The sequence below is a fragment of the Drosophila ananassae genome, chromosome 2R (assembly GCF_017639315.1).
Source record: "Drosophila ananassae strain 14024-0371.13 chromosome 2R, ASM1763931v2, whole genome shotgun sequence".
Classification (NCBI taxonomy): Eukaryota; Metazoa; Arthropoda; class Insecta; order Diptera; family Drosophilidae; genus Drosophila; species Drosophila ananassae.
Genome location: NC_057928.1, coordinates 13,013,481 through 13,040,751, shown reverse-complemented (window position 1 = coordinate 13,040,751; position 27,271 = coordinate 13,013,481). Strand labels below are relative to the sequence as shown.

Genomic DNA, 27,271 nt, shown 5'->3' with positions numbered 1-27,271 from the left:
TGGTGTTTTTATTATTAGGATTTATTGGGATTTGGAGCCTGGGTGTCAAGGCTAGAAAAACTATTGGATTTTATGAGTATCTCCACTTATACCTTATAAAGTAGGAGAAGTACCCTTGCAATAGCATGAAATCGTAAATCTAAAGTTTAAATTTTAAATAGCCCGCGCTTATCGATATTCATCGATAGCTCAGTACATGTATCAGACTTCACCATCTGGCAGCTCCTGCTCCTTTTCTTTATGTATTGTGAATAAAATGCAAAATAAATATTTAAAATACACTATGAAGGGAGAAAAACAACAGATAAAGTTTAAATTTAAGTTTTCCCATATACAAAACGGTTGGCAAAGCTCCAACCGGTTATGAACCAGTATCTTTTTGCAAAGAACTAGTACATATAGAGTGACCAGCGACTGTTACCCCACTGTTAATGCGTCTGTTAATGTCGGCGATACTGTTAAGCGAACACTTTGGTTACACTAATCAACTCCAAAGGTACAACGTCGCGGATCCGTTATCAAGGGGGGAAACAAATGCTTGCGTCGTGCGTGTGTGTGCAAATGGAGAAAATGCAGAGATATAGATAGAGCAGCGCACAGGCCGTGGATGTTCGAATATGTTAGCCTGATCCGCCTGCGGACCCGGACCACCGATTGAGACGTGTTGACAAGAGTTGTGGCAGTCGGAGCGCAGCAGCCATAGTGCCGCAAGAGGAGCCAGCCAGTCCGAGACAAAGTGCATTTTCAGGGCGTGTTTGTGGCCCCCCGCACCCGCACCCACAGCCCCGCTGGCTGCCTCCCCTCCCGCAAACACGCAGCCTCCCCCGTCGGTGGGTGATAAAAAAATTACAAAAAAAAAATCAAGCTTTCCCAGCCAAGATGCTGCAAATTCGCAAATACACCTGAAAGCAAGCGCAATCGACGAGAAAATTTGCAAAACTTCCTTTTCTGCGTGCGCGCGCGTGTGTGTGTGTGTGTGTGCGGTGTGGTGTTGGTGTCTCCAATCTCCAATTTCCAATCTCTTTTTGTCTACTCCAAAACGCGCAGAAAGAGAGCAAAAGAAAATGTGTGCGTGTGTGTGCAACAAAGTCTGTGTGAAACAAAACGTAATGAAATAAATTAAAAGTAAAGGCAAAAAGGCAAATAATTGATTGCAAAAAAAAAAAAATTTTAAATAAAAAAAAAAATTAAAAGGAGCACTAGTAACTCGTACTAGTAATTGCAGAGGAGCAAGGAAGCGAGAGAGAGAGAGAGAAAAGTGTACAAGTTGTTGTTGCTGCGCACGAGCGATAGCAACGGTAAAAACCACCCGTCGACCACCCACTAGATATGGGTGCTCAGCAGGGCAAGGAGCGGGGCTCGCACTCTGGCGGCGGTGGAGGAGGTGGCGGCGGGGGCGGGGGTGTCCCTGTCAGCTGTATCGGCCTCTCGTCGAGCAGCAGCCCCGTTGCCTCCCACTCGCCCCACTGCATCAGCTCCGGCAGCTCCAGCAACGCCCCCCTCGGCGGTGGATCCACTTTGCGCGGCTCCCGCATCAAGTCTTCGTCCTCGGGCGTTAGCAGCGGCGCCGGTACACCCAGTGGCCTGTCCCAGCGAAGTGGCGGCGGTGGCGGTGGCGGTGGCAGCGGCAAGGACTCCTCGAGATGTAATCCGTCCGTGGGACTGAACATCTTCACTGAGCATAACGGTAAGCATCATATCCGCATGTCATGTATATACTAGAAAAGGGGGGAGGGGAGAGAGGACAATCACTCCCCCCTCCTCCTCCTCTCAGCTCACTCACCTTCGCACACCTGCTAACATGAAAGTGCATGCAGCATCAAGTCTCAGCATCCCATTCGAGTGTAAATTTCATCATGAAACTGCGACTTTTTTTTTTTATCGGCCATTTAGTGTAAAAAGAGGGCCAGCAAGGATGCCAAGGTTAACTTGGTAGTTTGGGGTGAACTTGATTTCTCTTTGTGGTGAAATAGTTTTTTATTTAAAGCAGAACCAAAAATGCAAAAAATACAAACAATTCAAAAGTAATAATATATTTTCTTATCATTTATAATTAAAAAAATAATAAATAACTCATATTGTACATAAAAATGCATTCTTATTATCTTTATCCCACTCTCTCATTCCACTTTTCCCTCGCTCTCACTCTCTCCCTCTCTCGTGCTCTCTCTCCATGGTGCTTTCCAATTGAGCCAATTTCTTCTTCTTATTGCTTCCGATTCCGTTTATATTGGGAATTATTGTATTGTTATTGTTATTATTGTTGCTGCCTGCCGGCTAGTTGGCATTTCTCTCACTCTCTCTCTCTCTTTCCATTTCTCTCCTTGTTTGTTTACGGCAGCGAGGAAGAGACAGAGCGATGGGGGGGTGGAGAAGAGCATGCAACGACTTGATGGAAATTCCATGTTGTTGCTATTGTTTGTCGCCGTCTGGGGCGGTTTCAGTTCTCCTGCTGCTTCTTGCCACTTTTCTCCAACATCATTATTTATCCTCTATACTTCATCCCACATCCTGCACCCTTATCCTCTGCCACCCGCACAGTGGTTGAATCAGAAGCAACAGCAACAAATGTGTGTATGCAGCACCACCACCATCCCCCCCCATCTCGTGCCACCCACCCCCTGTGACTCTTCCTCACGCACATTTTTATTTTCCTTCTCTTCCTCCTTTCTCCTCCTAATATTTTCCGACTATTTGTCTTCCAAGTTGCAACATTTCCCGTTTTCCGCTGCGTTCCGCCCCCTTTTCTGCTAATTCCTCCCCCCATCCCCCTTCTAATAGCTTTTTTATGTCCCTGTCGTCGATGTCCTACCACAATGGTGGCTCCCGTTGAGTGGGATTCGGGATGTGATCCGAGATTTGGGTTCTTAGCGCAGGAAATCCATGTCTGCTTAAATAGTTCTCCCAAAAAGAGTGATTCTAAATGGATTTTCTTGTAAAAAAATAATAGAATTCAACACTAAGCTCCATAATTATTGTTCTACAAGGGTTCTTTATAATATTTCTGATTCTAAAGCTCGGAAAACTCTACAAAAAGTGTATTTTGATGTAGAAACCCCAGAAAACATAGAGATTCTATGATAATTGATCTAAAGAGGTTTTTTTTATAGAAATTCTATCAAATATTTTCCTTTCTAAAGCTCTGAAAAAGGAATACAAAGTGCAGGAATACAAAGTTCAATGTAAAAACTCCGAATAAATTATTAAATTCTATAAAAATCGATCTGTAAAGGTTCTATTATAAAATTTCTTTGTAATATTTCTCATAAAAAGTGCTGAAGAAGTAAAAATAAGTGTATTTCGATGTAATAACTCCGAGAGTATTACTAAGATCTATAATAACTGGATCAAAAGAGGCTCTATTATGGAACTTTTTATGATAATTAGTCTTCAAGAGCTCTGAAAAAGTAATACCGAGTGTATTTTGATTTAAAAACTACCGAAAACATTACTAATCTCTATAATAACTGATATATTTCTCAAAAAAATTTTTTAAAGTAAAAATAAATGATATCTTTTATTGCAGAGAGAGATATAATAGATATTATTTGTAGAACTTCTGTATATTTTCCTCTTTTAAAGCTCTCAAAAATTATCTCTAAGTGCATTTTGGTGTAAAAACCCCAGAAATCATTACTATTCTCTGTAATAACTGATCTATAGAGGCTCTTTTATAGAAATTCTATATAATATTATCTCCTTTAAAGGTCTAAAAAGTGTATTTTAATATAAAAACCCGAATACATAACTAAGATCTTTGATAACTGATCTAAGGAGGCTCTATTATGTAATATTCTTTATAATATCTCTTCTAAAAAGTGCTGCAAAAGTAATGCCCAGTGTACTTCTCTCTAATAACTGATCTCTAAAGGTTCTATTATAGAACTTCTATATAATATTATCTCTTCTGAAGCTCTGAAAAAGTAGTTCCAAGTGTAAGCTTCAAAAATAACCCAATTCCTATATTCCCATATTAGTCTATTGACTTTCAAGACCCTTTCTTATCGCGAGGGCCTGAGCTTAAGTAGCTTCCAGCCTCACAAAGCAATTTGTAATCAATTACTTGCCATTTTAATTATAATTAGTCGCTTTCGAGCGCACTCTGGTGCACTTAATCACACCCCAAGTGGCTGATAAGGGCCTTATAAGTAAATATTTATATTCCACATTGAGTCATAGCTCTTTATTCGTAATTCGTAATGCTCGCGGATTCGTAATTCCACGGAAATCAGTCTGAAAATGACATTTTCCAGCCAAAGCAGAGACAATTCGTGAGAGATAATTTCCCACAAAACTCATCCGAAAAGGTCTGAAATCCGAAATTGGTCCTCTGGCCGCCATGTTCCGTGTGTGCCAAAATCCAATTACAAAATTACAATGTAAAGTAACGGCAGATTACAAGCCACACACACATACACAAATCCAAAAAAAAAAAAAACAGAAACTGAAACGGAAAGCCCCACAACTCACCGCAATTGTCAGTTGCCGGCCCAGAGCTCGATCTCTGAAGAAGAGAGCATGGGGCATGGGGCATGTGGCATGGGGTTATGTGTATTAGTATGTGTGTATGCATGTATGTCTGTATGTGTGTGTTGCACTTCGGATGGGGGAAAGCCGCGCAACGGAACTCCAACTCAATCATCGTCGACACAATCATGTTTGTACATGTAACAGGGCACAGTGGGTCGATGACTGCAATAATATGTATGATGGGTTTTCAGAAAAAAAATATTTATTTTGAAGAAATTTTTGAGGAAAAATAATAAAATGTTAGAAGTTTAAAGGAGTTATTTTACAAAAAAAGGTTTCTAAAGTTAGGATCTGTATAAAATAAATTATATATTATAACAAATAAGGAGTTTAAAATAATAAATATGTTATAAATAAATATATAAATAAATTTATTAATAAAATAATATGTATTAATATAGTAGAGATATAGAGAGAATAGAAATATTATTTTTTTTAATAAAAAAATAGTATATTTAGAACCACTGTGCTTTGTAGTGGGAGGTAGTTTAGCTAGTTACTTGTGCTAGTTATTGGGATTTCAGTCGCTTGTTACCCGATACATTGTAATTAGATACTTTTGGTGAGTGGGAGGGGGGGTGTCGCTCTGGGAAAATGCCATAGAACTGTAGGTGGCTGCCACAGATGCCTCAATATACATAGTTGCCAATTGGGAGACTCCTTTTCTCAAGGAGAGAGGTGCCTGGAGTGCCTCCGATTTCTTTACACTGCGGGAAAATACTAGAAACTCTAATAATTATTATAATAATCATCGAAATATAGTCTGCCACTTTTTTTTAAGCAATTTCGTATATTTAAATAACATTTAAACACAAAAGAAACCTTTAAATAAATATTTGGAATATGCCTCTATGGCATATAGGCCTTCTCTTTCTGTCTCTTTGTTGCCATCTCTCTCGAGTGGGGAAATCTGAGAGGAGGTGTGTGGGTCTCAGCTTGACATGCAACCGGCGAATTATGAGACGAGGCAAATGAACTTTTCACAAGGCTACTAATGGTGGCACGAAGTGGCGGGGATTATGAGGCAAGAGAGGGGGTTGAGTGGCAAGAGGGGGGCTTGGGAAGCAAGAGGGGGGTTTGAGAGGCAAGAGGGGGCTTGGGAGGCAAGGCAGGTGGCAAGCAGGTGACGCCGTCAAGTCCTAAAAGCTGTTTGCTCTTCGGCATAAATATTTCTTCAATTATTTTTTGTTTTTTTTTTTTAAACATAATTGTTGCCACAAAGCACTCATCGAGGGGTGGGGGTGGGGGTAGGGGATCTAGAGAAAGAGTCAGACAGGCAGAGACTCCCCCCACATGTCAAAGGCGTTGTCTCCATTACCACTTTGTAAGTATTTTTCTTCTTTCGCGGCTGACTTTCTATTATTAGCCTCGGAAACGAAAATGTGTATCTTTCAGATACAGAGATTGAAAGTTGGAGGAGTTCAGTGATCACAAGGGGGGAGGGGTTATTTCAGATTTGAGATTTTCCAAAACCCTCTTAGAAGACACCCTACCACGCCCCTGACTTTCAAAGTGCATGTCTGTTCGTGACGTTATTTGCATGTTGCTTGGCTCCCTCTCTCTTTCTCTCTCTCTTGGAAGTATAAATACTTGGAAGTACAGACATATTTCTGTGGCTGTTCCTGCTTTCGATCAGGCTCGTAAATCCTTTCGTGCCTCCTTTCATTCTGTTGGCTCGTTTCAATGATTGCATTTTTCGTGGCGCTTTGATGTTTTTTTTATTTTTAGAAGCAAGGCGCTACCAATTTCCCCCACACTTCCCACTCTCTCTCTCTCTCTGTTTTAGTCTCCACTCCCCCTGGAATTCATGGCGTGTCAATAGGAGCCATACAGTTACTCCAACAGCTGTTCAAATTCCAATCAGACCATTGCAAACAGCTGTCAGGGACAGCTAGGATCCCCGTAAAGTCTCCACATCATTTTTTTTTGGAGAAAAGCATTAAATCTTTTGGAATGGAATCCCCGTCATCTATTATTCCATTAGCCAGTCGGGGCATTCCAATGGAATTCCTGATTTAATGATCTGTTTATATAGCTTTTGGATCTATAGATCATCATAAATCTGACATCGGATCAATTTCAAATCTATTTTTCCATTAAAGTGACAACTAAAGTTTGAATTTCCCCCCCACCCCCCATCGGTGACCCGCATTTTTTATTTATTTCTGGAGTTTTGAGTTCCAGCCCTCTGGGGAGCACTTTTCTCCGGAACATTGAAAATTGTTTGCATAAATTAGCTGACGGGGAGAGTTGGAGAGAAAATAAACATAATTTGTAAATAGCTGGAAAAAAAAATATATATATTTATTTGGAGAGTATAACGGTCACTAATTGGAAGCCAACAGAGAGTTTTTTTTTGCCCTCAATGGCTCTCTCTGCCTTGATTGATTGATTGATTGAGTGATTGAGCAAATAAATGAGAACATCTTTATCGCTGTGGCAGTGGGGGGGTTATGAACATGCCCCCAAAATCCCAAATATCCGCCCCCCAAACACAAACACTTATGTATGTGTGTGTTTTTTATTAAATCGAGTGATTTCCGACCCGACCTGTCGCTCGGTCTTTGCTTTTTAAATGAGCCCACAAGGTCGAATAAATCAGCAAATAAAACTTTTCACTTTTTTTTTTTTTAAATATTATTATTATTATTTATGTTCGTTGCGCCCAATGCAAGGCACAGAGGCACTCAAATAAACAATTTGTGGATTAAAGAGCAAATACAGGGGCCCTTGATAAGCTTTCAAGCAAATCTGACAAGGGGTTTGGCTTTTTTTATTTATTTTTTTAATAAAAAGTGAATCACAAAAGGGTGGTTGGTAGAAAGGGTTACTTGAGGGGGGGAATAGGAGGCTCTGTAAGGGGTATTACTATTTTTTGGTCAAAGATTTTAGTCAAGGAAGGAAAAACTCTTAAAAAGTTCAATTTTCGAGAAGAATTTTTTGAAGAAAATACAATTATTTTTGAGAAAATAGTAATATATTTCAGAAATTTTATTAAATTTTAATCAGAAATTGTATAAAAAACTGAAAAAAAACTCTACAAACTCTTTCAATATTTCTCCAATTGAGTTGCAATTGAAACCCAATTGCAATTCTTATTCTTTTTTTTGTTTTTTATTTTTAATCATTTTAGTTGGAGGACGGAATGGGGCAACTGGCTGTGGCAACTGGAAACCCGTTTTCTGGGTTCTTGTCTGGCTCTCGTTGGAAATGGAATTGAATCCATCACTGAGCCATATAAGAACTGCACCCGATCCGACCCGATCCGATCAGTCGCACTTGGCTCCGAATCACGTTCGCAATTGCAACTGTTTGTGGGCTGTGGCAGGTAGGCCGGCAGGTGGCAGGTGGCAAAAAGGGGGTGGGCGGGGTCTACTAGTCAGCCTGGCACGTTCACGGCTTTGGATCTCCGACTTTTACACTCCGTGGGTATGTACTATGGGTGCTATGGCGGAGATAGCGAATGGTGGCATGAAATAATCTCTGCCACCTGCAGCAGGTTGCCCAGTCACTGATTGCATTTTTTTTCCCCTCTCTTTTTTTTATCAGAAGAAACAGAACAGTCTTAATGAAGCTTTAATCTGTTATTTTTATTATTGTTTTTTTTTTTTTTAATTTTAAGACTTAAAAAAAATAAATAGTGAAGAGAAATCAATATTTTCTCTATTTTGGCCATTGGAAGTCGGCTAATTGCAATTTCCCCTCTAATTAGGCCTTGGCTTCCAAAATTTCACCCAAACTACCCATTCAATTAGTCTCCGCTTATCAGTTTCTCTCCAAAAAAAAAACCATTAAAATAGATAGCTCTGCTCTGAATTTTTGCAAAAAAAAGAGGGGAAAAAATAGAAGAAATTAAGAAAATTGCCAAAGAAAAGAAAATAAAAATAAAAAAAAATCATGACAAATGCAAGTGCTCTGGAGACTGGAGGAACCTGTTTTGTCTCTTTTTTGCCGGTGGAGTCTCCACACAAAGAAGTCACTCTCTCTCCTATCTCTCTGTTGATCTCTCTCCCAGGCCCCCCAAGGCCTTTCTTTCTCTTTCTTCCTGCTCTCAGCTGACCGGCTCGACGGCGCTCCCCGTTTTGTGGTCAGTGAACCGTTTTTCGAAGCCCATCATATGGCCATCATCACATGCCATCGGGCTTAAAAGTTTCCGAAACACAGCTTGAGATGTTAATTTAAACTGAATTGTTATATTTGTTATTTTCTTTTATTCTTTTTTCAATAATTAATGCGATATTTAATTCATTTAATTACTTTGCCGGCTTGCAGTGGCACTTTCTTGCTTCCTCTCCTCTTTCTGAGTTTGTATCTACACTGCAGATTCTACACTTTCGTTTCTTCGCATACCCTTTAGAAGGAGGGGTCTGATAGAGGGGGTCTTTGTTTAAAATTATATTATTATGGAAAATTTATGGGGAAACAGAGTTTAAGGACATAATTATTAGTATTTTATGGTATTTAAGATTATAATTTATTAATAATTCATATAATTAAAGAGTTTACTGGACCTCCTTGTAGTATTTTTAAGTTTAATTTTTTTTTCAGGATATGAATAAATAATTATCAGTAGATTATAGGGTATATTGAGTTTACAGGACATGCTAGAAGTATTTTATGTATATAATTTAATATTTAGTATCTTAATTTATTAAAGATTAGTAGAATTATAGAGTTTTATGGTTAAACTAGTAGTATTTTTACGTAAAGATATTTTTTTAAATGATATGATTAAATAAAATGATAATATTTTGTGGTATTTAGCATTAAAAAGTATACAAAATTATTAGAATGATTAAGTTAGTAGTATTTTTTAGTCAAATCCTACTATTAAAATAAATTTTCGTAAATTACAGGATTTAACGAATTTACAGGCAGTTTTTTATGGTATTTGGTATTTAAATGCATTAAATTAATAAATCTATAGTCTATCTATGTAATTTAGTGGTTATATTAGTAGTATTTTAAGGATAGTACTACAAAGTACTAGATATATGTACTAGATAAACTCGTTTTTTCTAACTTAATAAACCTTCTGTAACCTAAAATAATGAAAAAAGTATCTAAGTATCTTTAAGAGAGAGTATCCATCAGGTTTAATAGTTATTTTAACTAGTATTTTATTATTATTTTAATTAAACCTTATAATTTATAAGAAATATTACTGAACCGCCACCAAAATAACAAATAAATAAAATATATAGAAATATTAATTCCCAGGGTATGTAGAGCTTCGGGAGGTCATGTGCTCCTTCGGGCTGCCTGGATTTTTCATTCATTCGGTTTGTTTGGCCTTTGTCTGGCGACGTCTGTCAATTTTTATGCCGTCTGGTAATATTTAAACGACATCCACATCCGTGGCCACATCCACATCCACGTCCACGACCGTCGCTCGTTTCATTTCATTTATAGCAATTGCACTTGCTTCCAAGAATCTGCCAAGCCTCTAAGGAGGAGGAGCCAAAGGAAGCAGCACCAGGAAAAAAATCATAAAAAAATAAAGACTCAAAATGAATCACCAAGATAGATGGCATCGAGTTCCTTGGCTTCCTTGAGTTCCAATTTTTCCTCAACTCTAGAGACTCTAGAGTCTAGACTGTCTTTTCTTCAAGTTGATTTCGCATTCTAGTCCCAACATCAAGATAGAAAAGATAAACCCTTTTCTTCTGAAGAAAAATAACCTCTCTGAAGCAGATTTCCATCTCTCTCTGTGTTTTTGGGTGCAAATTACGCTGTGGGAAAACTTATATAATTGGAATTAAAATCCATACAAGCCTGGGAAATGGAAAGAAACTAACTAGAAACTCTTATCAGTCGGAACTGAAGTTCATTGAACTTTCCAGACAGGTGCCTCCAATCCATTTGCGGCAAAAAGCAATAAAAAGCAATAGTATTTGTTTGAAAAAAATGAAAACAAAAGTGCTAAACTTTCACTCTCAACCCAAACAAATCAAATTTTAAACAGCTCTCTTAATTGCCAACTCAATCAATCAATCAATCAATCATTTCCAGACAAAACGTACAAGTTTTCAACAATTTTACACTAAAATCGAGTGGAAAAAAAAGCACAAATTTCCCGCCTCTCCACGCTCGACTTACATCAAGAGCTGAAAATTAAAAAAAAAAACTGAAAAATAGAAAATCATTTGCTGTGAAAATGGTAATTATAATTGCAGACAGCCAAGGGTAGCGAGAAAAGTGAAAACTTCTCCGTTTTTTTTTGTGATTTTTTGCTTCGTTTTTTGTAGTTTTTGTAATGATGGTAGTTGATTTTACTTTTTATGCGTAATTATAGTAGTACGTATAACAATTTGTTAAAAAAAAAAAATAAAACAAAACCAATGCGGTAATATTCGGAGCTCTATGATGTAAGCTCTAATGAGGCACTGAGAGAAAAGGGGTATATGTTTATCTCAAGACTGTAGAGACTTTATAGAGAAAAGGTGGTCTGTAAAGAAGGTCTACAAGGTGGGGGTAGTCTTTATTTAAAAATAATAAAATATAAGGTATAAGGTAGGTTATATATTATCTTTATAATGAAATTTATTTGTATTTTTTATTATTATAGTTAGAAAGAGATTCTAGGAGATAGAGCTGAGGGTATGACTAATAGGAAAACTGAAAGTAGATAAGGTTATAAGATTATAAAGAAGGTGGTCTTTAAGATAGCCATAAGGTAGAGTACCTATCTTTAATTATATTTATTTATATAATTACTTTAAAAATACATATATTACTTATATAATATAAGGTCTCTCTCTAATATAGCCTGGCTATCCTTTCATTTTTCTTAGTTTTTTCCACTAAATATGTATTATTAATCATTCCATTGTGTCCATTGTAGAGAAAGCGCTAAAGTTAGAGGAAATCTGAAAGAAATAAGGTATCTTAGCACTATATAGTCCTTATAAAGAAGGTTATCTATAAGTATAAGTACATATATCTACAAGAATATCTATAAGTATAGGAAGTATAAGGTAATTAAGCATCTAGTTACCCAGAACCGGATCTAAAGCCATCCTCTAACTTTCTTAAACTAAAAAATAAAACAAAATCTATTTGTTTTATTATTTTATGTACTATTTTTAATCATTTCATAATATTTTTTTTAAGAGATAGACCAAAGAGAGTAGAGAAAACCTGATAGAAGATAGCTATAGATCCGGTTCTCTACAGACCCCAAGAGAGGGGAAGTTGGGTGTCATTATCCGGCAATTAGCCGGACAAATGAACGGATATGAGATGGACATGACCGGCGGGTTACGTAAAAAGCGATGGGAGAAATTAGACGGCAATGACAATGACAGAAATTCACAAAAATTAGAGGCGGAGGAGGCACATTAAAAAGCTTTTAGGCCCAGCTGGCATAAAAATAATCAAATTTTGTTTCGAGATTATTGGTTCGGTGGGTAGTTGAAATAGTAGTTGAATTATCATTCAAACAGATATGAATATTGTACGAACATCTGTAATTACACGCTCGAACAAACTCACAAAACTCACATTTAAATTGCACTTTGAACTCTGGCTATTATTATTTCGGTGGCTTTTAATTGAGGAATTACGTAAATGGCAGTTTCCAGTGACAAAAAGGGTTAATTCCAAGCACGCTTTTATTTTGGAGTGGAGTTTCCCAAGGTTTTCTTGGTTTTTTTTGTTTTTAGATATTAAATTATGAATATTATTAGGGCCAATAGTGGCGGGCCTATAGTGGGCGGAAGTCAAGAAATTTCCCAGGTTTTTAAGAGTCTATGGCAGACTTCCTCTAATAATTTTGGCTCTGGGGAACTTTTCATATTTGTTTATCTAAAAAATAAATAAAAGACCAACCCAGACACACTTTTATGGTTAAATTTATTATCTGAATAATGTTCCCTTGCGGAATGTTTGTGAGTTTGTTGTGAGTGTTTTTCTGCCAATCGACATGCAAATGAATAAGCTCACAAATCGGGGAATAAAGTATGACAAATGCCGCAGCTCTCTTCGGGTTTCGGCCATAAACAATAGGCCATAAAAAAATATAAACAAAAAATATAAAAAAAAAACAACAAAGAGCCAGGAAAGTCTATGAGTCTATGAATGAATGGAATGAATGGCATGTGTTTGAATATTTTTGTAGGAAGATTCTACTTTAATATCTGTCTCGGTTAGAAGAATAATAAAGAATACATATCCAGCATATATATCTGGAGATAACTTCTACTACCCACTGTTTACTGAGTATTCAAGTACAGTGTCGAGTGAGTCATTCACTTGACACTTGCAATCCGATTCCGATACTGAAGTGAGTGTGTGAGTTGTGGGGACTCTGTCTCGTTTTACCAGTTCTTTCTGCCGGTTTTTTTGTTGGCTATTTTAGCCATTTGCATACTCGGCAGCATAGTGGCTTCAAATTGTGCATGCCAATGGCTGGGATGGTCTTTGTTTTCCTCTGTCTGCCTCTGTCTTTGTTTTTGTTTGTCTTTCTGGTCATCGTCGGCAATTAAAAGTCAATTTTATTCACTCACTCACTCTCTATTCACATTCTCATTCACATTCACATTCATAGACAATGGCAGTGAGAATACCCTTAGTCACGTGATAACGATCCAAGGGAAGGGTTTCCTCGAAAGTTACAAAAGATAGTAACTTTTATGAAAGAAACTTTCCCCCATTGAAGTACATAGTTTTCAGTCTTTGTGTGTCCTTTCAGCAAGGACGACAAAGTTGCTCATTCAAGGGGACACGGATCGATAGGACCTTCCTCTTACAAATTGTTTCTTTTTTTTTTAGAGGACATAGGTAGAAAAAGAGGTACTCTTTGTGAAAGTTTAGTTATTCTTTTGGGAAAGTAAATATAATAACTTTAGCAAGGCATAACTTTAATACTCTTACTCTTTATTGACTTTTCTATCGATAAAAAATCGATATATCGGTGTATCGGCACTTTTTCTAACAAATTGTTTACTTTATGAAGAGTTACTTTTTGTAAAAAGATAGTTAGTAGCAGTTGGAAAGTAAATATAATCACTTTATCAAGTCATTACTTTGGTATACTCTTTTATTGACTTTTCGATGAATGAAAATATCGATAAATCGGTGTATTAATCGGCTTTTCTTATAAATTATTAACTTTTTGAATAGTTACTCTTTTAAAAGTATAGTTAGAAGAATTTGGAGTGTAATTATAATTATTAATTAGTAATTTTATATAGTTTATTGACTTTTTAAATAAAATCTATAGAATAATTTAAAATAAAATATCGATATATTGATAAAATTTATAATATAGGGATCTATTTCTTATAAAGTTTTAACTTTTTAAAGTGCGTTTCTTTATAAAAGTATATTAATTTGGTATAAGTAGTATTATTATGGAGAGTAGTTATTATTTCTGTAAAAAAATGTAATATTGTTTTAGGATTTTAGGATACAGAGATCCGATAGGAGTGTTTTCTTTATAAAGGTGTTCCTTTCTTTGATATATAATACCTTTTTCTAGATCTAAATAGTGAGAATTATATATAGATCTAGATATAATATATTTTTTTTTCTATACAGATTCTATATAAAAAGATATCTTCTAAGGGATAAACCTAGTGACTTCCTTATATAATTTTATAATATATATTATAACACCTAAAGTATAAAAATTTTCAAGTTAAGAAAGAGTATCCGAATTCCTGCTGTAGACAGCCCCCATGGCACTCCCTTTCATGTGGTTTGTCGCATCGCCTGTCCTTCACCTTTCCTGCCCTCGTCCCTGTGGCACGTCCCTGTGGCATGTGGGCTGTCCTGGCCCTGGTGCACTTCATCCTCTCTTGTGGGCTGGCTGGGAGATGCTGGCATTCAATTAATTCCCCGGCGATGATGCGATTTTATGGATGGCTCTCATCGCCCCCGGCCATTCCATTCCATTATTGATTTTTTTTGTTGCACCTTCAGTGTCTCTTTAATGTGTATTTATTGCCAGTCACTTGATTTTCATATCCTGCCCTCATATCCTTGAGGCGGCACTTGCAGAAATTCTACAGACTTCATTTATTAGAAAAGTATAGGAATTTCTACTTAAATCTGATTATAATTTAATTCTAATTAGTTGGGAGTCTTTGAGGCAGAGTCTGACTGCTTCGTAGAGGACTAAGGACACCCCTTGTACCTTGTCGTCCTGCCAGAAGGCATTCCGTCCACTAGCCTTGAGTGCGGAATCCTTAGAAAAGTGGAAAAATTGCCAGAGGCCAAGAAAGGGGCAGGAGTTGCCTTTGTTAATGTCAGCCAAGGGTGGATTTTATCCTTTTTTGCTTCATTCCTTCTTTTTAAACCAAGTAAAGAGCCATGTCCTGGCAGGGCCATGTCCCCGCAGGGGCCACCACCACCACCACCCTTCAGGTCCTCTGACTTTTTTCGCACTTTTCGCTTCAAAAGGGAGGAACTTGATCCCAACCCCTGGAAGAAACAACTATATGGCATATATATATATGGCATTACCCCCTTTACCTTACTATGCAAAAAAACAAAAATTCAATTAAATTCTTTTACATTTTTTTCTTGTAGTTCCTACTACCAGTTATCAGATACCAGTTGCTTACTGGTGTGAAAAGTGAGAATATAGTAGCCAGATGTGGACTAATTTCCTCAGAAGTCTTCTCCAACTAGTTATGGGAGTGCTTTGGTGCTTATTTGTAGCTCCAATCGGGTCTTGCAGCCTAATGATCTCCAGTTCCGTTCCAGAGTTCCGCTTCAAAAGTCATCATTAGGCCATAAAAAATCGTGAAAACTATATATCACTTAAATGGATCATATTTTGTATCTAAAGGGTAGACCTTTAAAAATTAATCAAATTGTGGAAAAGTTTCGGGTTTAAACCTTTAAGAACTTGCCCCTTTTGCTGACCTCTATCTCCTCACAACCTTAGAAGGCAACGGAAGCCAGAGAAATGACTAATTAAATCTAAACCGTAAAAGTTTATTACTGTTGACTGGCCACGCCCCCTTTTAGTCTGAGAGTGTCTGGGCCGGAGAGGGCCCAAAGGCAAAATGTGAATGAAATCCGACAAGTCGAGCCGAAAAGGGCACAAAAGGTATGTTAACTGGGGGAGAAATGGGGGAGAAGTGTCTGACTCTCCTCTGACTGAAAATCCAAGCAAAAGCCCTTGAGCTGGAAATACAAAAAAATACGTAGAAACGAAAACAAAGTCAAGAAAGAGCCACAAAAGCCAACAGAGCCACTAAACTTGGCTAAAAAACAAAAACTAAAGCACCACAACGTGCTCAAATGCAAAAAGACATCGAAAAACGAGCTGAAAATTGCACAAAAATACAAATAAAATGTAGTGAGTGCTTGAATGGATGTGTGATTAAATGAATGAATGAATGATTGAATGAATGAGAGACTGAAATGACAATAAATCACACATTGAAGCTCGATTTGGCCAAAAGAATAGCTACCAAGAAGCAAGAAACTAAAAGCAAGAAAAGCATCACCAGCACTTTGGTCTCTAAATGGCAGACCCATCAAGTTTAATGTTCATCGGAGACAAGGACAGAACCCACTATCCCATGTTGAGATACAAAATAAGGGGGGTTCTGGGGGGATCACAATATAATTCGCAATGAAAAAGCGTTAGAGACAAGGCTATCTTGCAGTGGAAGAAAAAGTTCAATGGGTGGACAATGGATGTTTAGTGCTTGAAAGCACAAATCAATCTTGTTCTTTACAGTAGACACTCAATAAAAGGCTTTTAAGTGGCTGGTTATAGTCTCTTTTTTTCTTATTTCTGTCAGGGATGGTTCTATGATATGAAAAAGATATAGACACTAAGGGGGTTATAGGAGCTAAAGGAAGGATTATGAGAAATAGACAGAAAATAGGGTTTAAAAAGGTATTAAAAGATTAAAAAGTTTTATATATATGATCTAAGAGACAGATATGAGATATCTACAAGACGTGGACGATTTATAAGGTCCTTTAGCAAAGATATAGACATCGCTGAGGGTCTTTTAGTAGCTATCTTAACTATTTAAAAGATATTTTCCAGAAAAATTGACAACAAATTCGATTGCAAATAAGGTTGGAAGTTTAAAACGCTATATAATATACAATAATATAAATAGTATCGTATTTAAATTAGCAAAAATATAGACATCATTATAAATAGAAAAAAAAAAGTCGATTTTCTTACAATTCGCAACCGGTTCTGGTCGAGCCTATATAAGGCGTCGCAAAAAATGGTGAAAAAATAAAAAAAAAAAATTTTTTTTTTTTTTTTTTTAATGGGCGATCTGAGTGGCGCTGGCGCCAAATGAACCTGCTGGAGGAGCCACTTACTCCGCCTGCTGGAGGACTACTCGCACACATAATTTTTTTCTTATAGGAGCTTGATTAACTTTAAACAAGTTTTTAATAAAGAAGTATAAAGAAGTAGGACAGAAATCTGCAAAAAAGGATAGCGTATAAAATGGAATAAAATAGAAATAAATTTAAACATATGTAGACAAAGGCTTAAAAGCAGATGAATATTGTCATGCAGATAGATACTAATTATAGATATAGATATGTAGATAGATAGATAGTTAGAAATTATAGATACAGATAGATAGATATATAAATAGATAGAGAGATATTATAGAAGATAGATAATATAGTTGTAGATACATAGATAGTTTTTCAAGCTAAATCTGAATGAAATATATTTTATATTTTTCATATTTTTTAGTACCTTAGTTATCATAATTTAATAAGTAAAATTTCCTGATTACGAAACCATTCATTGCTTGACTTATCCAAAATTCCGTTCAAATTCAAGTTAAATTCAATAGATTAGAAAAGTTCTACTTCCCTAGCTCCCACTGTATCTTTGTATCTTTAGTTCCTGCTTTAAGTGCCTGCTGGGTGGGGGAGGCAGCCTCCCCCCAAGATCCGATCCAAGCTGTGCTGAGGCAGCTGATTCCCATCTCTGCTTACTCAACACACTTACAAGTGTGGGAGGTGGCAAGTGGGAGGTGGGAGGTAGGAGGTGGGTGGTGGCAAGTGGCAAGTGGGTGGCTTTGGCAAAGCGGTACCGCGCATCATTTCACTCGTAATCAGCTCTCCTCCAGCCCCAGCTCCAGCTCCAGCCTCGAGATGCTCCAAATTCCCGCTAATAGCCTCCATAAGCAGCCGCTAGATGGCGGATGTGCATGACTTGAGACAGTGTCTTCTCCCCTTCTCTCTCTTTCTTTTTTCTTCTCTAAGCATGAGATGGATTTTTTTTTTTATTTTTTTTTTGTGACTTTAAGGTTCAATGGACCCATTTCTAGAAGCTAAGCTCTTCTGAATGGAGCCATATGTGAGTCTGTCTTTTTTTTTATTATATTTTTTACTGTGTATGTTTTTTTTTGTCAACTGTCTGAGAGGGGGGCGTGTCATCTCGCCCATCTGCTGGATTTTCCAGAATTTCTGAGACATTTTTCTCCCCACTAAGAAATTACAGCACTTAGAGTGGAGTTAGAGCTGGTTCTGCGGTCTACCAGAAGACTCTCTTCTTCTAATTCTTCTCCGCTTTGATGTCATCCATCCGCCTAACTGTAAATAAATCGCTGTATATAAGAGATAGTACATACCATACTTACATACATACCTCCATGCTACTATATTTATTTTTTAGTTCCATTTAATTTTTTTTTTTTTTATAATTTTTGTTGTATTTTTTGGAGAGTAGTCGTTAGAATAAATCATCGCAATCACAATTGCCGCCCCATCGTTATGATTAGAACTGCCTGTTGTTGTAACCACCTTGCTACGGCTCTCTCTCTCACACACAATATATCTCTCTCTCTCTTTTGTTTCTCCAGGTACCAGGAACAGCTCTTTTCGCAGCCACCCAGGCAAATATCACTTAGGTAACCACACAAAAATTATCAAAAATAAATTAAAAATCAATAAAAAATAAATCAAAAACAATTAAAATAATAGAAAAAGTTAAATCTTAAAGTTATTATTGCTATTAAGCTAAGATAGTTATCCAGTTATGACTCAATCTCCTCCATAACTGATCCAATCCTCTATAGAATCTTAAAATTCAATTCTCTTCTTGAAACTTCAAAATAATGTCACTTTAAGTGGGTGAATATTAAGGCCAATCTCTTAGGGAGTCAGGGGAGGAGAACCTGGAACTGGAACAATAGGGAGGTGGAGGTGGAGGTGGAGTGACCAACCGACCACCATTGGAGAACTCGACACATCCGGCTCCAATCTCTCCCCGGCATCCCACCTATTATTTTGCTATTAATATTTCCTGTCTCGCGCGCATAAATTAAGTGTCGTGGGGATTGGGATCTGGGCTCTGGGCTTTGGGTTTTGAGGTTTGGACTTTGGGGAACCCTCCTCCTCCTATTCCGATCCATGTTATTTTATGATTTGGTTCGGTTTATGACTGCTTAGAGCAGTCTCTGCCACTTCAAACTTCAAATTTATTCAGAATTGTGTTCAAATTTATGCAACGGAAGTGTTGGCTTTTGGTTAACAGAAAAAAAGCGGAAAAAATGGGAAAAAAAGGGGAAATATGTTAATTTTTGTACAATTATTTCAATGGGACATTGGAGGGGAAAGTTTTAAGGGTTTTTTAAGGGCAGTTGGGACACAATACAAACAATACTCTTATAGAAAATGATTTAAAAAACACACATTTCCCTCAAAAAACTATCTCTTACTGGAATCTCTAAACTGAAATGCATCCCACAGATACAGATACCTCTCAAGTTGAAGATAAAAAAAGAAGTGTGGGAGGGAAGTCTGTTGAAATGGAATGGCAATCAACTAGAACTTCCCACAATAAAGAGCTCGGGTAGCATAATTTATTCCATTCTTCTGAATGGGAAGAAGATAGCTTCTCCTGAAGGCCTACAACTTGCTCCACAAATTGTTCCAACATTCTTCGAAAGAAAAAACGAGTTTACCCGCATTCTCTTCCTCAAATACACTCAGAGAAAAAAAGCAAAATACTGACTTGCTTCTCACTCTCTCTCTATTACAGAAGCCCTGCTGCAATCGCGTCCATTACCTCACATTCCGGGCGGAAGCACGGCAGCCTCTCTTCTGGCGGACGCCGCCGAACTCCAGCAGGACTCGGGGGGAGTGGGTCTCCCCCTGGGCGGCTCCACCTTGGGGGCTGGCCACAACTCGACCACATCTGTGTTTGAGTCGACCCATCGATGGACCTCCAAGGAGAACCTGCTGGCCCCCGGACCCGAGGAGGATGACCCCCAACTGTTCGTGGCCCTGTACGACTTCCAGGCCGGTGGCGAGAACCAGCTCAGCCTGAAGAAGGGGGAGCAGGTGCGGATCCTCAGCTACAACAAGTCCGGCGAATGGTGTGAGGCGCACTCCGACTCCGGAAATGTGGGCTGGGTGCCATCCAACTATGTGACACCTCTGAACTCCCTGGAGAAGCACTCCTGGTACCATGGACCGATTTCCCGCAATGCCGCCGAGTATCTGCTGAGTTCGGGGATCAATGGGAGTTTCCTGGTGCGGGAGAGTGAGAGCTCGCCGGGTCAGAGGAGCATCAGTCTAAGGTAGGTCTAGGGATGGTCTAGTCCAGATTCTCTAGTCCAGAATTAAGGGCTTCCCCTCCTTCCTCCACAGATACGAAGGCCGGGTCTATCACTACCGCATCTCGGAGGATCCCGACGGCAAGGTCTTCGTCACCCAGGAGGCCAAGTTCAACACCCTGGCCGAGCTGGTGCATCACCACAGCGTTCCCCACGAGGGTCATGGCCTGATCACTCCCCTCCTGTATCCTGCTCCCAAGCAGAACAAGCCCACCGTCTTCCCGCTGAGTCCGGAGCCGGATGAGTGGGAGATCTGCCGCACGGACATCATGATGAAGCACAAGCTGGGCGGTGGGCAGTACGGCGAGGTATACGAGGCGGTGTGGAAGCGCTATGGCAACACAGTGGCTGTCAAGACGCTCAAGGAGGACACCATGGCCCTGAAGGACTTCCTCGAAGAGGCGGCCATCATGAAGGAGATGAAGCATCCGAATCTGGTCCAGCTCATAGGTGGGTAGTCTTTAAACTATGCTTTTCATAAAAAAGAATCTAATGTGTGTCCTTGCAGGAGTCTGTACCCGAGAGCCACCGTTCTATATCATCACCGAGTTCATGTCGCACGGCAATCTGCTCGACTTTCTGCGCTCCGCCGGCCGCGAGACCCTCGACGCCGTGGCCCTCCTCTACATGGCCACCCAGATTGCCTCCGGAATGAGCTATCTGGAGACTCGCAACTACATCCATCGCGACTTGGCCGCCCGCAACTGCCTCGTTGGCGACAATAAGCTCGTAAAGGTGGCCGACTTCGGGCTGGCGCGTCTGATGCGGGATGATACGTATACGGCCCATGCGGGAGCCAAGTTCCCCATCAAGTGGACCGCCCCCGAGGGACTGGCGTACAATAAGTTTAGCACCAAGTCGGATGTATGGGCATTTGGGGTATTGCTGTGGGAGATTGCCACTTATGGAATGTCACCGTATCCTGGCATCGATCTAACTGATGTCTATCATAAGCTGGAGAAGGGATATAGGATGGAACGGCCGCCGGGATGCCCGCCAGAGGTGTACGATCTGATGCGACAATGCTGGCAGTGGGACGCCGCCGACAGGCCCACGTTCAAGAGTATACACCATGCGCTGGAGCATATGTTTCAGGTGGGTGATGTCGAGGTGTGGGACGATGAATACTATGATGATGATGATGATGATCATGGTCCTGATCCTGATCCTGATGATGAGGCGAGTGACTACGATGGCGACGACGACGACGACATCATCCAGCAACAGTCGGCATTAAAGAGCACTCGTAACGATAGCAATAGGAATACAAATAGTCATAGTCATAGCCACAGGCACAGGCACCGCCTGCTCCACCTCGTGGACGTGCTCTGATCAAGATCGGTCGATGTCGAGATCTTGGTCGAGGCGACAATTAGTGATAGCAATAATGAGCCACATGGTGCCCATCTCTCCTTCTCCGCTCCTCCGCAGGAATCGTCCATCACCGAAGCGGTCGAGAAGCAACTGAACGCCAATGCCACCAGCAGCTCCTCATCGGGCTTGGGAACTGGCTCTGGTGGTGCCACAACCTCTACGACAGCCCCCAGCGGTGCTTCAGCCTCATCCTCAGCCCTCAGTCTCACCCCGCAGATGGTAAAGAAAGGCCTGCCCGGTCCTGCCCAGAACCAACTGACACCCAACGCCCATCACAGCGATCTGCACCAGCAGCAGGCCAGCACTCCCATGTCAGGTGAGGAATAATATCCTATCATGGTATGGTATAGTAGTTTAAACCCCTTGAACTACTCCGCAGAAACCGGCTCCAGTTCCACCAAGCTGAGCACCTTCTCCAGCCAGGGCAAGGGCAATGTCCAGATGCGGCGGACCACCAACAAGCAGGGCAAACAGGCACCAGCGCCTCCCAAGCGCACCAGGTGAGATTATAACTAGGTTTATAGCTTCATTAATCCTTCAAATCCTTCTGCTTGCAGTCTACTCTCAAGCAGTCGGGATTCGACCTACCGGGAGGAGGATCCGGGCACCCAAAGATGCAACTTCATCGATGATCTCAGCACGAACGGTATATCCAAATTGAAAAATGTCAACTATTTCAGCCAGACCCTTAATAGAAATTTCAAGACCCAAATACCAACCCATCAAACACAACAACAAATACGAACACAACAACAACAACAACAACAGTCTGTTGTACAAATTCCAGTACAACAACAACAACAGCAACAACAACAGAAACAACAACAGTATTCCATTAAGAAATCGTCCTCCTGCAGTAGTTTTCTTTACGACATTTTATTTCGAGGTATTTTCTTTAAAGGAGTCCTAAAAAAACTCTTCAAGGACTCCTAAAAAAATTCCAAAAATTCTTTATTTTGTTTATTTGTTTTGTTATAAATTGGTTGTGTTGTTTTTGTTTATTTTTTAAATGGTTTGTTTTTAATTGGCTTCTAATTTCATTATATTTGTTTCTGTTTTCTGTTTCACAATTTCATGTTTACATTAATCCATTAATTATAGTCATTAAATGAGATACTCCTTATAGCTATAACTATAAGTATTACCTACTATAACTTACTATTATTTAACATTTTCTATTTATTTTTTTAACATTTTAAGAGGCTATTACTTTCCTGTTTGCTTTTAAAATTAATTCAAATGCCTGTTTTTATAAAATAAGTTGGTATATCTTTAATGGGAATTAGATCTCTTACTTTCTATATTATAATAGCTAATATTAACTATTTATTTGCATGATTTTTATTAGTTTATTGAATTATAACTCATTTTAAATTTTAATTTAATTTTAAACTTGAAGTTCTTAGTTTAAAAAAGGCTAAAAAACAATTATATTTGATTTATTAACTTAACAACTACCCAAGACATCCTAAGACATCACACACACACACCACATACATCAGGACTCTGGTCAGGATCTAATCCATGTCCCACTACTAGCCACCACCTTCACCCAGCATCCTGCACTCGGCACGAGATTTACTTTTTTTTAATCAACTAAGATAACCCCCCTAATTAAAAAAAATATAATAATCTCTTGAACTCTTCCCCCACCAGGTCTGGCCCGAGACATCAATAGCTTGACCCAGCGCTATGACTCTGAAACGGATCCGGCAGCTGATCCCGATACGGACGCCACTGGGGATAGCCTGGAGCAGGGTCTGCCTGCTGTGCCCATTCAAGCGCCCAACAAGATGCAGCACTCCCTGCACGGAGGTGGCATCGGTCCCCGGTCCTCGCAGCAGCACAGCTCCTTTAAGCGGCCCACTCCCACGCCCGTGATGGGCAACCGCGGCCTGGAGACCCGCCAGAGCAAGCGCTCCCAGCAGCATCCACCCCAGCTGCCACCGACTCAGCCCCATCCCGGCAACGGGATGGCCACCAATGCTCATCCCATCACTGTCGGGGCGCTGGAGGTGATGAATGTCAAGCAGGTGGTGAACCGGTACGGCACCCTGCCCAAGGTGGCCAGGATTGGAGCTTACCTGGACAGCCTGGAGGACAGCAACGGGGGATGTGAAGCGGCACCTGGTTCACCGGGTCCAGTTCCTCCGCCGCCAGCCAATGGACACAGTACTCCACCGGGGGGAGCACGATTGAATCCAAAGATGAACAATCCCATTCCGCCGCAGCAGATGATTCGCAGCAACTCGTCCGGCGGTGTCACCATGCAGAACAACGCCGCCGCCAGTCTGAATAAGTTGCAGCGCCACCGCACCACCACTGAGGGCACCATGATGACATTCTCCTCCTTCCGGGCAGCCGGTTCCAGTAGTTCCCCCAAACGAAGTGGCTCTGGTGTGGGATCTGGCGGAGTTCAGCAACCGGCTCTGGCCAATTTGGAGTTTCCACCGCCACCATTGGACTTGCCACCGCCTCCGGAGGAATTTGAGGCTGCACCTCCGCCCCCACCGCCGGCGCCAGAGAGTGCTGTCCAAGCCATCCAGCAGCATCTTCATGCCCAGAATCCGGCCAACAACGGGAACATTGGCAATGGGATGGGCAACAACAACAACGACAGCAGCCATAACGATGTCAGCAACACGGCTCCCAGTGTGGAGGAGGCCAGCTCCCGATTCGGGGTATCGCTGAGGAAGAGGGAGCCATCAACAGACTCCTGCAGCTCGCTGGGCAGTCCGCCCGAGGATCTGAAAGAGAAGCTCATCACTGAGATCAAGGCGGCCGGCAAGGAGAGTGCTCCGCCCGCCCACCTAGCCAACGGATCTAGCAGTGCTCCCGTGGATCCGGTTTCCCTGCTGGTCACCGAACTGGCCGAGAGCATGAATCTGCCCAAGAAGAACCTGACCAATGGTAATGGATCTGGAACTCCAGCCACTCCCGGGGGTTTCAAGGCTCAGCTGAAGAAAGTGGAGCCCAAGAAGATGAGTCCTCCCATGGCCAAGGCGGAGCCCAGCCACAACATCATCGACTTCAAGGCCCATCTGCGTCGTGTGGAGAAGGATAAGGAGCCACCACTGGCTACCACTACCACTGCGCCGGCTGGCAACAATGCCAACTGCAATTCGACCGGCACCCTCAACCGCAAGGATGACGGCAACAAGAAGTATGTCCAGGCCATCCAAAAGACTGAAATCAAAATCGATGTGACCAACTCGAATGTGGAGGCGGAAACGGCCACAGATAAGGCAGCTACAGCTGCCGCTGGAGCAGGAGCAGGAGCAGGAGGAGGAGCGGTGGGAGATGGTGATCTCGGCAAGCGTCGGAGCACAGGTAGTATTAATAGCCTAAAGAAACTGTGGGAGCAGCAGCCGCCGACGCCCGACTACGCCAGCAGCTCGATTATCCAGCAGCAGTCGTCGGCGGTGAATGGTGGTTGCGTCACTGGCACCTCTTCCAACAATCAGCTATCGCCCAAGTACGGGATGAAAGCTGGAACTCTGCCAGCCAAACCGGGCAACAAACCGCCACCGGCTGCCCCACCACCTCCGCCCCCGCAATGCACCACTTCCAATCCCTCAACCACCATTAGTAGCACCACTACCACCACCACCACCACATCTAGTAGAGATTGCACTAGCGGCAGGCAGCAGGCCACCAGCACCATTAAAACTTCTCATTCAACGCAACTCTTCACAGATAACGAGGAGCACCAACAGCACCAGGAAGGATTCGGTGGAGGAGTAGGAGTAGGAGGAGGAGACATGACCCAGTCACTGTACGAGCAGAAGCCAAACATCCCACAGATTCAGCAGAAGCCAGCAGTGCCCCACAAGCCCACCAAGCTCACCATCTACGCCACCCCGATTGCCAAACTCTCCGAGCCGGCCAGCTCTACTCAGATATCGCGGGAGAGCATCCTGGAGCTGGTGGGTCTCCTCGAGGGATCACTGAAGCATCCTGTGAACGCCATTACTGGCTCCCAGTGGCTCCAGCTCAGCGACAAGTTAAACATACTCCAGAATTCTTGCGTGATCTTCGCGGAAAATGGTGCAATGCCGCCGCACTCCAAGTTCCAGTTCCGGGAGTTGGTCACTAGAGTGGAGGCCCAGTCTCAGCACTTGCGCTCCGCCGGCAGTAAGAACGTTCAGGACAATGAGCGCCTGGTGGCCGAGGTGGGTCAGTCGCTGCGCCAAATCTCGAATGCCCTGAACAGGTAAATGATAAGACGGGGGATGGAGGCGCCCGATCAACACCATCCGGGAATCTGGCTGGATGCCGAGGGTAATTTTATCAAGCGCAAGTGATGATGAGCCCCCACCATCCAACCACCCATCCCCCGTGATTCCCAAAACAAAGTAGGAGGAGGACTAGGAGGAGGAGGAGAAGGACTAGGAGGCGGAAATAGGAAACAGGAAACAGGAAACGAAACTTCAAGCCCAGCGAAGAAGAATTTGAAGGCGATCGAACGAACGAATGGACGGAACTACGGACTCAACAGCAGCCAGCAACTAAAATCAACTAAATTCAAATTCAAATTCAAATTCAAATTTAAGGACAACTATGCATCGTCCTTGGTAGCGTGTAGTAGTAGCTTCTATTATATATATATATATCCCATATATATCTAGTCAGATCAGAGCAGAGCCCGACGAACGCTTCCAGAATCAAATCCAGAAAAAAACAAAACAAAACAAAACAAATAAGTTGCAAAGCAAAATTTTCGCGGGAAGATACATAGATCCTTGTTTTTAATTGTAAAGTAAGGGAATCCAAATCTCCTTAACCCTTACCCTTCAACTTTAACCCAATAGTGACCCTCCACCATCCACAGACTCTCTTGATCCCTCAAACGTATTCGCGCTTCGTTTGTTTTAAAAAAAAAAAAGAAAGAAAGACACAAGACATGGCTTAAGATTGAAATGAATATATTCATAGAATATCTCAATAATGTTAGTAATTACAAAGAAAACGCAATGCATATATACATATACATACATATATTTACATATACTAGTCGTAAAATGTTTTATTATACCTATACATATACATTATACAAGAAATTATTATTACTAATTAATATAAAAAATGACCACACTCTCCTCCCCACTCCCCCCCATTGATAATTTTGAGATAATTCTTCGAAATGATGGCATCCTTTCAAAAGAGTGTGTTTTTAAGGCCCGCAGCACTACATATATGTCTATGATCATGATCTATGTGTACTCAGTAGCAAAGCCCAAAGATATTATTATTATTGATTAACTAAAACCTACTACGACTCAAATTGATATGTTTAGTGGCAAAGACTAAAATTGATTTATGTTTAATCTATGTTTTGAGTAAGAAGCTTCAATTAAGAATGCTTTTTCTTTTTAGGACCTATATTACAATACAACCAACTGTAATTATTATCTGATATTTTCAAGGATTTTAAACAACTTTTATACGTAAACAAAAATCGCATAAAATCACCCAAAAAAAACCAAATACAAATAATAAATTTATTTCAAAGTAAAGTGGGGCATACAACAATAAAAAACAGGGCGGTCAAACCTAAATAATTAAATACATTATTGTGTGCATATGATACTTTTGCCTTTCCACTATCCCCCAAAAAGATATCTTCTAGCGGAAGCTAGCGAAATATTGCTCCAAATATACACAAATTTATTTCTGTAACTTATATAATACACCAAGCGCCTGATATGCGCTACAGAATAATATCTAAAACGAAAACGGATCAAAAACAAAGTACTTCAATGAGAAATAAAAACGATATTTAAAGAATTTCAATTGTT

At 40.6% G+C, this 27,271-nt stretch overlaps 1 protein-coding gene across 8 annotated transcripts; it reads left to right on the top strand.

Moving 5' to 3' along the window:
- The first annotated feature begins 448 nt into the window (after nucleotides 1-448).
- LOC6493382 (tyrosine-protein kinase Abl) lies at nucleotides 449-27,260 on the top strand. 8 transcript variants are annotated; one of them, XM_032454236.2, is made up of 10 exons: nucleotides 449-1,687; nucleotides 18,342-18,389; nucleotides 19,523-20,063; nucleotides 20,134-20,549; nucleotides 20,608-21,194; nucleotides 21,531-21,789; nucleotides 21,853-21,973; nucleotides 22,031-22,119; nucleotides 23,130-24,803; nucleotides 25,170-27,260. In XM_032454236.2, the coding sequence occupies exons 1-10, from the start codon at nucleotides 1,330-1,332 to the stop codon at nucleotides 25,688-25,690; spliced, it is 4,614 nt and encodes a 1,537-aa protein (XP_032310127.1). In that variant the 5' UTR covers nucleotides 449-1,329; the 3' UTR covers nucleotides 25,691-27,260. The 8 variants fall into 8 exon arrangements, with proteins under 8 accessions (XP_032310127.1, XP_032310125.1, XP_032310128.1 ...); XM_032454234.2 differs by having other exon boundaries at nucleotides 22,031-22,359; XM_032454237.2 differs by lacking the exon at nucleotides 18,342-18,389.
- The last annotated feature ends 11 nt before the right edge of the window (nucleotides 27,261-27,271 follow it).